General features: G+C 31.4%; 1 protein-coding gene across 1 annotated transcript; it reads left to right on the top strand.

Annotated features, from left to right (window-relative positions):
• The first annotated feature begins 7,321 nt into the window (after nt 1-7,321).
• On the top strand, nt 7,322-8,170 carry LOC141649116 (putative F-box/LRR-repeat protein At4g15060). The gene has a single exon (XM_074457815.1). It carries the CDS (start codon nt 7,322-7,324, stop codon nt 8,168-8,170), a length of 849 nt encoding a protein of 282 aa, XP_074313916.1.
• Nucleotides 8,171-12,325: the final 4,155 nt, after the last annotated feature.

Here is a 12,325-nt window from a genome sequence, read left to right as displayed (position 1 = left end):
AGGACTAAAGATTGGGCATTGACTTATGGAGGCGAACAAAAGCTATGCGCAACCGATTCTGTGAGATGCTAGCTTCCAAACGGATCGTGATGACTCGAAATCTCGATGCGGATTCGTTTTCACTCTTAATGGCGCTGCAGATCACCGGAAGAGTTCAAAACAAACTGTTACAGCAGATTCTACGACTGAGTCCGAGTACTATGCCGCGTCTGAAGCTACAAAGGAAGCGATATGGATGCGTCAATTCTTACATGGACTATCTGTAGTGCCTAGTTCGAATGACCCGATCACCATCTATTGCGACAATAGTGGTGCCATCTTCTAAGCTAAGGAGCCAAAGTCTAGCAACAAGTCTAGACATGTACAACGGAAAGCTCATCTAATCCGGGATTACGTGGAGCAAAAGGAAGTAGTGATAGAAAAGATTGCTACAGATAATAACATAGCAGATCCTCTCACTAAAGCATTACGACAAGATAAGCATGAAGGGCATGTTAATTCCATGGGAATTAAACGTGTTCCTAAGTTGTAGTACTCTTTTATGGATTAGATTCATTCGCTTTTGTACTCTATACAACATCATCGTTTTGATATTTTATATATATTTTGTTTTTCATGTGGATTTGTACGACAAATTTTGAACACCACAAAGTGAACTGAACGAACATTATATTTTTCAGTCCTTAATTTCCCACATGAGCTGATAACTCTGGCAATCATTTTGTGACGTTGGTTGATGGTGGGTTCAACGAGCCATAAGTCAACCGGTTGACTGACCAATCACAGAGGCGATTTATACGGATATTTCGTAGGACACAATTGTGACATCGACGTGGAGTCCTAAATGTTTTATAACATTCGGTGCCCGGTCGTGGATAGGACTTCCATGGTGATCCTAAGAGTCGATTCTTTTGACTATCGACTGTCTCTTGAGACTAAGGCAGATTTTGGGTGACTTTGGTTTCTCTCTCACGGTCATCCGTAACAGGGGGCCAAGTAGATTGTTTCGGTCATTTCATCATGTGTGCTTAGATCGGAAGGAGTCGAGTTGAAGGAAATATTCAGCCTTTATCGTGTACTCGATATTTCTCGGGGCCACTCGAGGAGTCAGAATCGAAATGCATGGCCATGCTCGGATACGGATTCGTTTTATCGCTTAAGTTACTCTCTAGTCTGTCGGAAACCACTCTAGATACAGATCGATTGTAAAATACGACCTTTGTGGATCCAGATCTGCAAATTGTTTTACATTGAGTGGGAGAAATTTTAAATGAATATGAGAATCGGTTATCGCACATACACTTGTACGGACAAGTGGGAGTTTGTTGGAGCTTGTGTCCTCCGTTAGTGCGGATAACGTCATTGCACATACACTTGTACGGACAAGTGGGAGCTTGTTGGGGCTGGTGTCCTTAACAGTTAGTGCAAGGACTTATAAATCTCTAAAAGGATCAAAGGGTATACTTTTGTATCATAATCAGTTGGTCCACGTTTATCAATAACGGTTGGCTTGCTAGATAGGTTTGACGTTATTGTCATACAGATGGCGGTGATCAACTGGTCCCTAAAAGTCACACCTTTAGGATACGTTTGAGAGATGTGACGGTATGAAAATACAGTCATATAGATGCCAAATTTGACTAACCAGTTAGTCCGAGTTATTTGACTAGTAATTAGTCTAATATGTGATGTTGAGATATTTTATTTAATACGGATTAAATAAAAATGGCTAAGACGAATTAAGCGATTAATTCGTAAAATTGAATATAAACGTTTTATATTTAATTAAATGTATATTGAATATAATTATACAATACTGTTTTGTCGGACATGTATTAATAATTCAACTAACCCATATTATTAGTTGATGCCTTAATTTCCGATAACCGATAACAGTTTATAATGAAACCGCGTCATATACACTTAGCGAGTTTTGGACCGGACCACGAGTTTAAGTGAAGAGGAAATTAAAAAGCCCGCGAGCTCTCCTCTCACTCGGTTTGGCCGAGCCTCACATAGACAAAAGGAGAGTTTCTCCTCTTGTCTAACCTAATTCATTTTTGCTAAAAATTTTTAGGGTTTTGGGAATTGTGCCTCCCGAAATTCGGATCTCTCATCCAACACAAACTCACAAAACAATCCCCTCAATATTGCAAGGCAATTAGGGGATTCTCTCTAGCACAAGGGCATTTCTCGGACAATCTTGGGTGCAACATTTAGGAGGAGATCTACATTGATCTCTCATTGCCTTTTGCACTAGGACCGAAGGTTATTTCTACATCTTAATCGTTTCATTATGTTTTTCGTTTTATGACTATAATCACATGTAAATTTTGCGTTATAATCCTATAATTAAAGGGTATTATACGGATATTACCTCACAATGGGATCGTCCCAACATATAATGGAAAACTTCTGATGTTTAGGAATTACATCTTCTTTACTGATTATTATGATGATTTAAATGATGACGGAATTCTTGGAGGAGAAAGAGATGCAAGTCTTGGAAACTAATCCACGGTTCCTTAAATTTGCTTCCCCTTATTACTTATTGAATTGAAATGTCTTTTTAGTATATCATTATTTCATATGCTACATAAAATCGTATAATTAGTTACTCAAAAGGCAACAAGGCAAAACAAGACTGCCAATCTGCCATGAGAAGTTCTGAAGTTGGATATTAATGAAAAAGGATTTATCAAGTCTATTTTATTGTTCAAAGGAATGGGGAAGTTAATATTGGTCTTATTTACATGATTGAGAAAAGTTCATTATATCTACAAGTTTATAAGGATGAAATTTGACTACAAACATGTGGATTTTGTTAAGTATCTTAATGTGAATACTTTTTTTGCCAGTCTTAATGTGAATATGAATATTGGTATTCATTACTCCAACTTATCATCAACTTAGCCCGGTAAACTATTCATCACAACCTCTTCTTAATATAGGGAGTATGTAGTAGTTCCCGTCAAATTGAAGACTACTAGATTAAAAATTGTAAACGTAATAAATAATTTTGTTAAGAATTTGTGTAATATGATAATGAAAAGATATCTGAATTTTTTATTTGATTATAAACTATTAGATTAGATACTACATCCTAGAGCCCAACGTTTTTGAATGATTTTCAAACAACATCAAGAATCCGGATTTTGTGACATAATAAGGGTTATTAGTTACATAGTTAATAAGATGATGACTCTCCGGGTAGAGTTTGTGAGCTAAATAATAGAATATGCATCAATTTTTTTTACCAATTTTAATAATATACTCCGTAATTAACTTGAATTTGGGTAAGTATAAGGATTTTAATATGTAGTTTTTTTTAAAAAAAAAAATCTAATTTGCATGAGTTTGGTGAGTGATGGGATTGTTTATAATACTATTATCTATAGTAATGAATTTAATGCCGAAATTGAGTTCATGATTGCAAAAACTACGTAACATGCAGCTATACTTTTTTATTACTAATTATTGTAATTATAAATAAAAATATAACAAAACGAGAAAATTAAAAAACCTCATAATAAGATCATTTTCCCTATGACAAGAATTTGGGTAGTAAACAAAAGGGTTTTCGTACCAACAGTGTAACGGGTCCAACAACATACGAGTCCTACAACATACGGGATTTGCAAATAAGTAGATTACCATCTTATCCTGCCTATTTTTTTTATTATCAAATATAATATTTTATCGGGTTTCGTTATATATTTATATTGTCCTTATCCATCACTAACTTTACGTACTATTATCATTATGTATTATTTATATACGAGATAGCATTCACAATGGTAGTCCGTTCTCATTTTGCTCGCTTCATTCAATACAGTTCAGCTCATCTTTTCATAAGTTAATTAGAGTATCTCTTCTTTCTGGTTTAATTTTAGTTCGGTCCGGTTTAGTTCAACTCTATTTGGTTCAAATCATCTTTTCGTAAATTAGTACTTCTTCTTTCTGGTTTAATTTCAGTTCAACTCTAATCAGTTCAGCTCATTATTTCACAAATTAAATTTTATTTCAGCTAAATTCAGTTTAGCTCAAATTCGTTTAGTTTCGTTAAGCTCAACTTCATTTAGTTCCGTTCAGTTCAACTCAGTTTCATTCAGTTCATCTCAACTTTCTTCAACCGAAAAAGAACAAGGCCTAACTCTTACTTCAGCTATATTCAGTTCAGTTTAACTCATTTCTTCAAAAATTAACTCTTACTTCACCTACATTCATTTTAGTTTAATTCAGTTCAGTTGAGCTACATTCAGTTCAGTCCAGCTCCTTTTAGCCAAAAAAAAACAAGACCTAAAGCCATTATATCGTACTCTTATTATGAAAATAAGTATAAAGACTCACTTTGCCCTCACGATAACAATAAGATGATCAAGAACAATAGTTAGAATGATCACTCAATAACTTACTGACATATCATCTCTGCTAAGTATTTATGCTTCATCTTAATCATTTTGGACAAGACATTGTCATAGTTGATTTTGAAGATGTAACAATTGATTATAAAGACTCTCTACCAAATGGCCCGGGCATTAAATCTAGTATATATATAAAAGAGAGTTTTTTCGAGCGATCTTAAAGCGTCCACATCATCAAAAATCAATTTAGGAAAGTATAATTTTTGATGTAAAAATAAAGTGGAAAATCTTTTAATTATTATAATATGTATATTTCCTAAATTATATTCAAGTGATATTTCCAATTTTTATATCAAACTTTTACATTTCATTTGGCAAAAAAATATCGTTAAAAAAATTATGAAAATAATATAATTAGCTTTGTGGTAAAAAATGCTATCATTAGAGTATAGATTTCATATTATTTGCACATATTAAAGATTGTGTACTTCTTAATACGTAAAATTGTGTACTTTTTAGTACGTTTTGTCCCACATTGGAAAATAAGTAGGTGTGGTGAATATACTACATATAAATAGTAGAATTGTCCCACATCGAAAGATTAGTATAAGTTGATGTGATCCTATGATTATAAATAGGAGGCATATTTGGAACTTATGTATCCACCCAAAACTTTTTGAGTCTCATAAATATTGTTTTAAAGAGCTCTTAAGATTTTCTATCATTATCTACGATATGATATAAAAAATAAAACTAAAAATTTTACTAATGGTTGTCTTCTGAATGCGTTAATGAGTCGTTATATGTACGATGTAGAGATTTCTTTCTAATGATCGAGATTAAGTGGTTTTACCTTCAAAGAAAAATAATATGTATACAATAGTGGTTTTTTTAAGAAGAGACATGTATTTCTTAATATGTTATATCTTTCACATTGAAAAATAATATAGGCATGATGAACATAATACGTCTAAATAATTAAATTATGTATCTCACATTGAAATAATAGCATACGGTAAGGTGATTCTATAAATATAAATAGGAGGCATCCTTGAAACTTAAATATTAACCCAAAATTTTAAGGTAAAATAGAAGAACATTTCATTCAATCATCGTCTCATTACACTATAACAATAAGGAGCAATACTAATTATTTAGAATTACACATACAATTGTTCATCATTAAACTATTACAAAATATTACGAGTAATACAATATGTAGAAGTTGTGTAGAAGTGAGCTAGATAACCCGTCCACGAGACCACGAGTTAGTTAAATATGTAGAAGTTGTGTAATTGGTGTGTATTTCATTAATTAACAATAACGTACATATATAGGAGAGGCAATACAATAACCTAAAGATACAAAAATTCTAGGGCAAGCAAAGTATACAAAATACAATAGGCTGGCATCTGTTCGTCCCCTCCCACCCCATAAGTCCATTCTATAAATATAAAAGATATGTACTTTTTAGTATGTTATATGTCCCATATTGAAAAATAATGTAGGTGTGGTGAATATATTATGTATAAGTAATAGAACTGTCTCATATATATACATTTTCTATATTATATAAAAGTGATGTTTATAATTTTGATATCAAAACTTTATATTTCATTTGACAAATAAGTATCGTATGAAAATTATATAATTAGATTGTGACAAAAAAAATGTTATCATTAGAGTGTAGATTGTATTGTATTGTATTTTCTCATTATTAAATCGGGTTGACGTAAAAGTAGGTGCATAAAAAATGGTGTACTTAGTATGTTATTTGTCCTACATTGAAAAGTAATGTAAGTGTGGTGAATATACTATGTATAAATATTAGAATTGACCCACATCGGAAGATTACCATAAGGCATGGTGATCTTATGATTATAAATAGAAGTCATAACCCAAAATCTTTTGATTCTCTTACGTATTGTCAGAGAGAGCTCTTAAAAGAGTTTGTATTACTGTCTCTACAATAATGATTTCTAACCTAAGTTAATCTTTGGAAAATCTTTTAGTTATTATATACTCTGTATTTCTTATTTTATATTCAAGTGATGTTTCTAATTTTTATATAAAAACTTTTACATTTCATTTGGCAAAATAATGTCGGTAAAAAAATTATGAAAATAATATTATTAGATTCATGGTAAGAAATGCTATCATTAGAGTATATATAGATTTCATATAATTTGCACATATTAAAGATGATGTATTTCATAGTATGTTATATGTCTCACATTGAAAAATAATATAGGTGTGATAAATATACTACATATAAAAAATAGAATTTTCTCACATCGAAATATAGCATAAGGTGGGTGATTCTATGATTATAAATAGTAGGCATCCTTGGAACTTAGGCATCAACCCAAAATCTTTCGAGTCTCTTAAGTATTGTCTTAGAGAGCTCTTAAAAGATTATATCATTATATTTTCTACCTATAGATTTTATATGTCCAATATTGAAAAATAATGTAGGTGTGGTAAATATACTACTTTTAAATAATATAATTAGAATTGTGTTAAAAAAAAGGATTATTTCATGGGAATAATCCATCCTATGAGTGCCCTGCAAATAACACTCTAACCTATCAGTACTTCTAGTTAAATCCGTCCTATCTCCCTTTCTTCCCATAACACTCTCGGAAGATGGGCAACCTGAAGAACAGGTCACCTTGTAAAAGACGCTAACAACTACACGTAGACTGTTTTAAGACAGTCAATACCAAAACCCCAACCACCGTCAACCACCACCCCACCATCATCGTCGACGGCCGCCGGAGACCTGACCCACACTTCAAACACGACTCCCCTACATCAACACTGTCACCTTTCAGTCTTTCACCACCAATTGAAACAACCATCTCGATGTCGGAATCGAACTATCTTGAGCTTGTTGCCTGTTTCATCATGGGTTGATGGTTGATCTTGAGCATTGTAAGTGTTCGTTTCAGCTAACAATGCCAAACTTCTTTTCCATACAGGACAAGATTAGTCAACTTTCAGATGATATTTTGCTCAAAGTTCTTTCCACATTAGACTTAAAAAATGCTGTGAAAACTAGCATCCTTGCAAAAAGGTGGAAATACTTGTGGACATGGCTCCCTGTTCTCGACTTTGATTATAAAATTTTGTCCGACAATTTCAAACCGCAAAGATACATAAATTGGGTTAATCAAGTAGTTTATGGACACCGTGATCTCTATATTAGCAAGTTTAGAGTTTTTTTCTGTTCTTTGTGGGGCAGTGAGGTGAGCCAAGTTGAGAAATGGGCCCGATTTGCCTTTTCAAAAAGAGTTGAGGACCTGGACTTGAACTTGGACTTGAAGCTTCTAGCTTCCACAAAAACTTCGAGATTCTCTTTAGGATTAGACCTTTTAAAGCATCCTCAGAATAATGGCATCATCAACCTTAAATCGCTCTGTCTGTCATGTGTTGATTTAAGCGACGAAGTGTTAGAATTTATATTGTTGCATTGCCACCTCTTGGAACAATTGTATGTGAAGAGTTCAGAGACTCTGCACAGATTGAACATCGTGTCAGATAAATTGAAGCGTTTGACCTTGATATATTGTATCTATTTGAAACAGCTTCAGATTGATGCAGTCAATCTGATCAGTTTCCATTTTAAAGACATTCGTGAATGCGTCTTGACACACATGGTGTTTAAGAGGGCTCCAAAGCTTGTTGAAGCAAATTTTGACGGGGAAAGTTGCATTTACCTGTTTCCTATCTTGGAGCGAATTTCACACTTACCCAAGCAGCTGACGAAGCTTTCCTTTTCTCCATATGTGAGTATAGAATCGTAATTTTCTCCTCTTTTCAGAAATGGAATGCAGCTCACAACTTCCTCTTAGAAAATCACTTCAACCTTCATTAAATCAATTCCTAAATCACCCTATTCAATTCACTAACACCGGCTCAACTTGCATCAAATTCGAACCAAATTAAGCCCAGAATTCCAAAACAAATCCAAATTTTAATTTGATTCACATAATACTTTAAAAAGAATTGGTGCTCTCTGCGAGTTCAGCGGAGGTGTGGTGGTGTTTTTGACGGTGGTGATTTTGGCGGTTGTTGAGTGGTGGTGATGGGCGAATGGGAGTTGTGGTGATGGTGAAGGAGAAACTGAAAATGGGGAAGAAGAAGAAGATTGGTTATAAAAAGGAGGAAGTGAGTAGTGATGACCTAATGTAACCGGTCAAAAATTGGGTAAGTTTGTTCCGGGAAGAAAGGGGGATAGGATGGATTTAATTGGAATTACTGATAGGATAGAGTGTTATTTGCAGGGCACCCATAGGATGGATTATTCCCATGAAATAATCCTAAAAAAAATTCTATCATTAGAGTATAGGTTCCTATCATTTGCACATATTTTAATTATGATAAAAAAAAATAAAAAATAAACGTCCATGTGGTAGCATGTGTAATCTATCAAAGTTCAAGGTTACCATGAGAAATTTCCAATATTATAATGATATAGTTAATTAAATTTTCATTTAAAAGAGAGAGATATCCGTACCAATAAAATAATAAATGGGGTATTATTTTTTAATTGTTATTTTATTGCCACGACATCAAACATAACGTCCATTTAACAACCTTTAAATTAGGGGGTCCTATGGGAAAAAAAATGGAACCTCAAGGGTACCATAGGCAGATTCTTAAAAGTAGGGGTAACATGAAAAATGTGACAAAATTAAGGGGTACCACGGGAAATTTCCATATCTCAATTATGTTAAATTTTTTTTGAAGAAAAACAACGTACAAATATTAATGGAGAGTACTTGATCATATTATTAAATTTAAATATAACTATTAGATATAATGAGTAGCAATTGTCTGTATTCGGTATTCGAGATCTGGTTGGATGTCAAACTAAGTGCAAAAAAGATGGTGTAATTCTGAATATGTTATTTGTCCCACATTGAAAAACAATGCAGGTTTGATGAATATATATTACGTATAAATAGTAGAATTGTCGCACATCAGAAAAAAATCCAAGTTTTGTGAATATATTACTTATAAATAGCAGAATTGTCCCACATCGAAGATTAGTATAAGGTGAGGTGATTATATGATTATAAATAAGAGTTAACCCACGTATATATTAATCTTTTATTTTTTTTGAAAGAGATATTTTAATAATATGTAAACAAGTCATAAGACATAGAATGTAAATATTAAACCCTTATAAAGTTTTTTTTTTTGCATTATAAATAAGTTAATTACCCCGTTGCAACGCACGGGCATTCAAACTAGTTAGGTAGTATTCCGCGTTTGGCGCGACCTGTTTTAAAATTTTATATTATTATAATTGAAGAAAAATAATATAATTCATATATAACCTTTAATATTTTTTCCTATAAATAAAAATAAATTAATTTTTTTTCTCAAATTTTATTTTTTTAGGTTTAAGTTCAGTGTTTTAAAATAAAATACATATAATTTTAATTAAAACTAATACTAAGTTATAGTCAGGGGCGGATCCAGCCCAAGGGCTGTCTGGGCTGGAGCCCAACCTATTTTTGAGGAAAAAATTAATAGAAATTAACTTGTGCATATAAGGCAACTATCTTGTATTGAATCAGTGGTAAATTATTGGCTTCTAGGCCTTCTACTCCCCAATCTCATGGGTTCGAACCCCAGCAAAGGAATTTTTTTTCTAATATTTTAACCTATTAGTTTTATCAATTTTTAATATGTAACCTATTAGATTTCTCATATCCATGTTGCTTTTCTTTGGAATTTATACTTTGCATATAGAATTATAGATTTTGACACATTACAATAGACACTTTTGTTCAATTCTTTTATCCAAGTGATCAATTAGTGTAAGAGGAAGTTTACTTATGGATTTTTTTTTTTAATTATTCTTTGCGGATATGTTAGTTGACGGAAAAAAATACCATCAGAGAGAAAAAGTAAAAAGGGAAGGAAGGAAATTGAAACTAGGGGAAGAGAGCAGTGACATTATTTCGAAGGATAAAATTGAGAATGTATCACTTATCTCGGTCCTTTTGTATATAAAACTAAATGTGAATAATTTACAAGAGTAAACAGGATAAATATAATATCGATAAAATTTTAAAAGATTAAAATTTTGACTCGAATATCACAAAAGTAACACGTAAAAAAATTAATGGTGAAAGCGCTTATAATTATCAATTTCAAGGCTGCTATTACATTTCAGAAGAAAAACACTATAGCCCACCGTACATCTAATTCCTGGATCCGCCCCTGGTTATAGTATTACAAAAAAAATTGTAACTGATCAAATACCACATTAATTAAAATAAAATTTATTCGAATAATGCAACAATCAACATTAAGGTATCAAATTATATCATTTCACGATACATTATATTCCAAATCAGTTAAAATATTTGTTCAAAAACAATGTGAATATAATTTTATGTAATTTTTAATTTTGTATGTATAACGTTTGATACTTATGTATCAAACATATATGGCCCAAACTAAACTTATTCAAATGTTTTGGTTGTGTCTTACATGTACTATGTGTCAAACATATCTATAAAAAATTTGCACCTTCTGTTTTTTTAACAACTATATATAACGATGTTTAAGAGTTTACCGTAAATAAAATAGGTTGAACTTTCTCAAATATCATTTTTATAATGTAACATATAAAGTATTTAAATAAAAGTAATATCTAGTTAGTCATAACTAATGTTTTATTCTTGCGTATACATATTTAACTAAAGATATTAAAGGAAAATGTAATGTGTATTCTACTTTTTCATGTTGTTTATATAATAGGGTTTTTCTACATGATACCCTTGTATTTATTCAAATTCTACGTGATACCCCTCGCTTTTCAAAAATACATGTGATACCCCTAAAAATGATAAAAATATCTTAAAATATCTAAAATGCTCTAATCCGCCTCTTTAAAATGTTTAATTTATAACCGAAGATGTCTTAGTCTAGTGGTTAAGACGGAGGTATTCTGGACAATAGGTCTCAGGTTCGATTCCCCCTCCCCCTATTGTAATGCGACTAAGTGCGCGCTTCGTTGAACCAAAAAAAAAATGTTTAATTTATACATTTTTTATTGATTTTTTGGTAATATTTTGTCATGCCATTAACATAAACATCGTCTACTCAATTGTAAACATATTTTCTTTACAAAATCTAACATATTAAAAACATGATTTTTAGTAGATTGGGTATTTTTAGAACTTAGGGATACCACTTATATTTTTAAAAATATAGGGATACCACGTAGAATGCGAAGAAACACGGGGTACCACGTAGAAAACCCTATATAATATTATATTACTTAATAATCATTACTTTTCTTTTAATTATTCAAACCCACTCGCGATCCCTGTGTACATACATACTCGTTATCAGAGTATTTAAACCTCTCAAAATCTTATATCTATTCATTTTGTCGCAATATAATTTTTTCGTTCCCACACTATAAAAACTTATATCTTAGTAGTTTTTTTAAAGTTTTGTTTTTAATTAATACAATGACTCTTCAAAATATATTTTTCTCAATAAAATTAATGGTCTAAGTTTTATAACTTTCTCAAAACGTTTTTTTACGTAAATGTAAGACATTGTAAGATACTCACTTTAATCATCTCTACATATCAAAATATGTTCATAAATATAATGAAAATTATACTCGATTGAAAGCATTTTTCGCAATGAACGTTTTTACTTACAATTTAGAATTTTTATCAAAATAATTTTTTAATAAATTTAGAATCAAATCAACATAATTATTTAATGTAATTTTATAATAAAATTTATTAAATTATAATTAATATTTACTGAGATTTATGCTGCATTTATTATGTTCATATTAAATGATTAGCTGTAATAAATGCTTGTCATTAAGGCTGTATGGGACACGTGACGCATCCACATGTTTTTCAACTTGATTTTATATATATATATATATATATATATATATATATATATATATA

This window comes from Silene latifolia, chromosome 3, assembly GCF_048544455.1.
Source record: "Silene latifolia isolate original U9 population chromosome 3, ASM4854445v1, whole genome shotgun sequence".
NCBI lineage: Eukaryota > Viridiplantae > Streptophyta > Magnoliopsida > Caryophyllales > Caryophyllaceae > Silene > Silene latifolia.
The sequence above is the reverse complement of the archived record's forward strand: the minus strand, read 5'-3'. Positions and strand labels throughout refer to the sequence as shown.

Bases quoted from the DNA above. Each gene is read 5' to 3' on its own strand.
- LOC141649116 (XM_074457815.1), top strand. From the start codon at position 7,322: ATGCCAAACTTCTTTTCCATACAGGACAAGATTAGTCAACTTTCAGAT.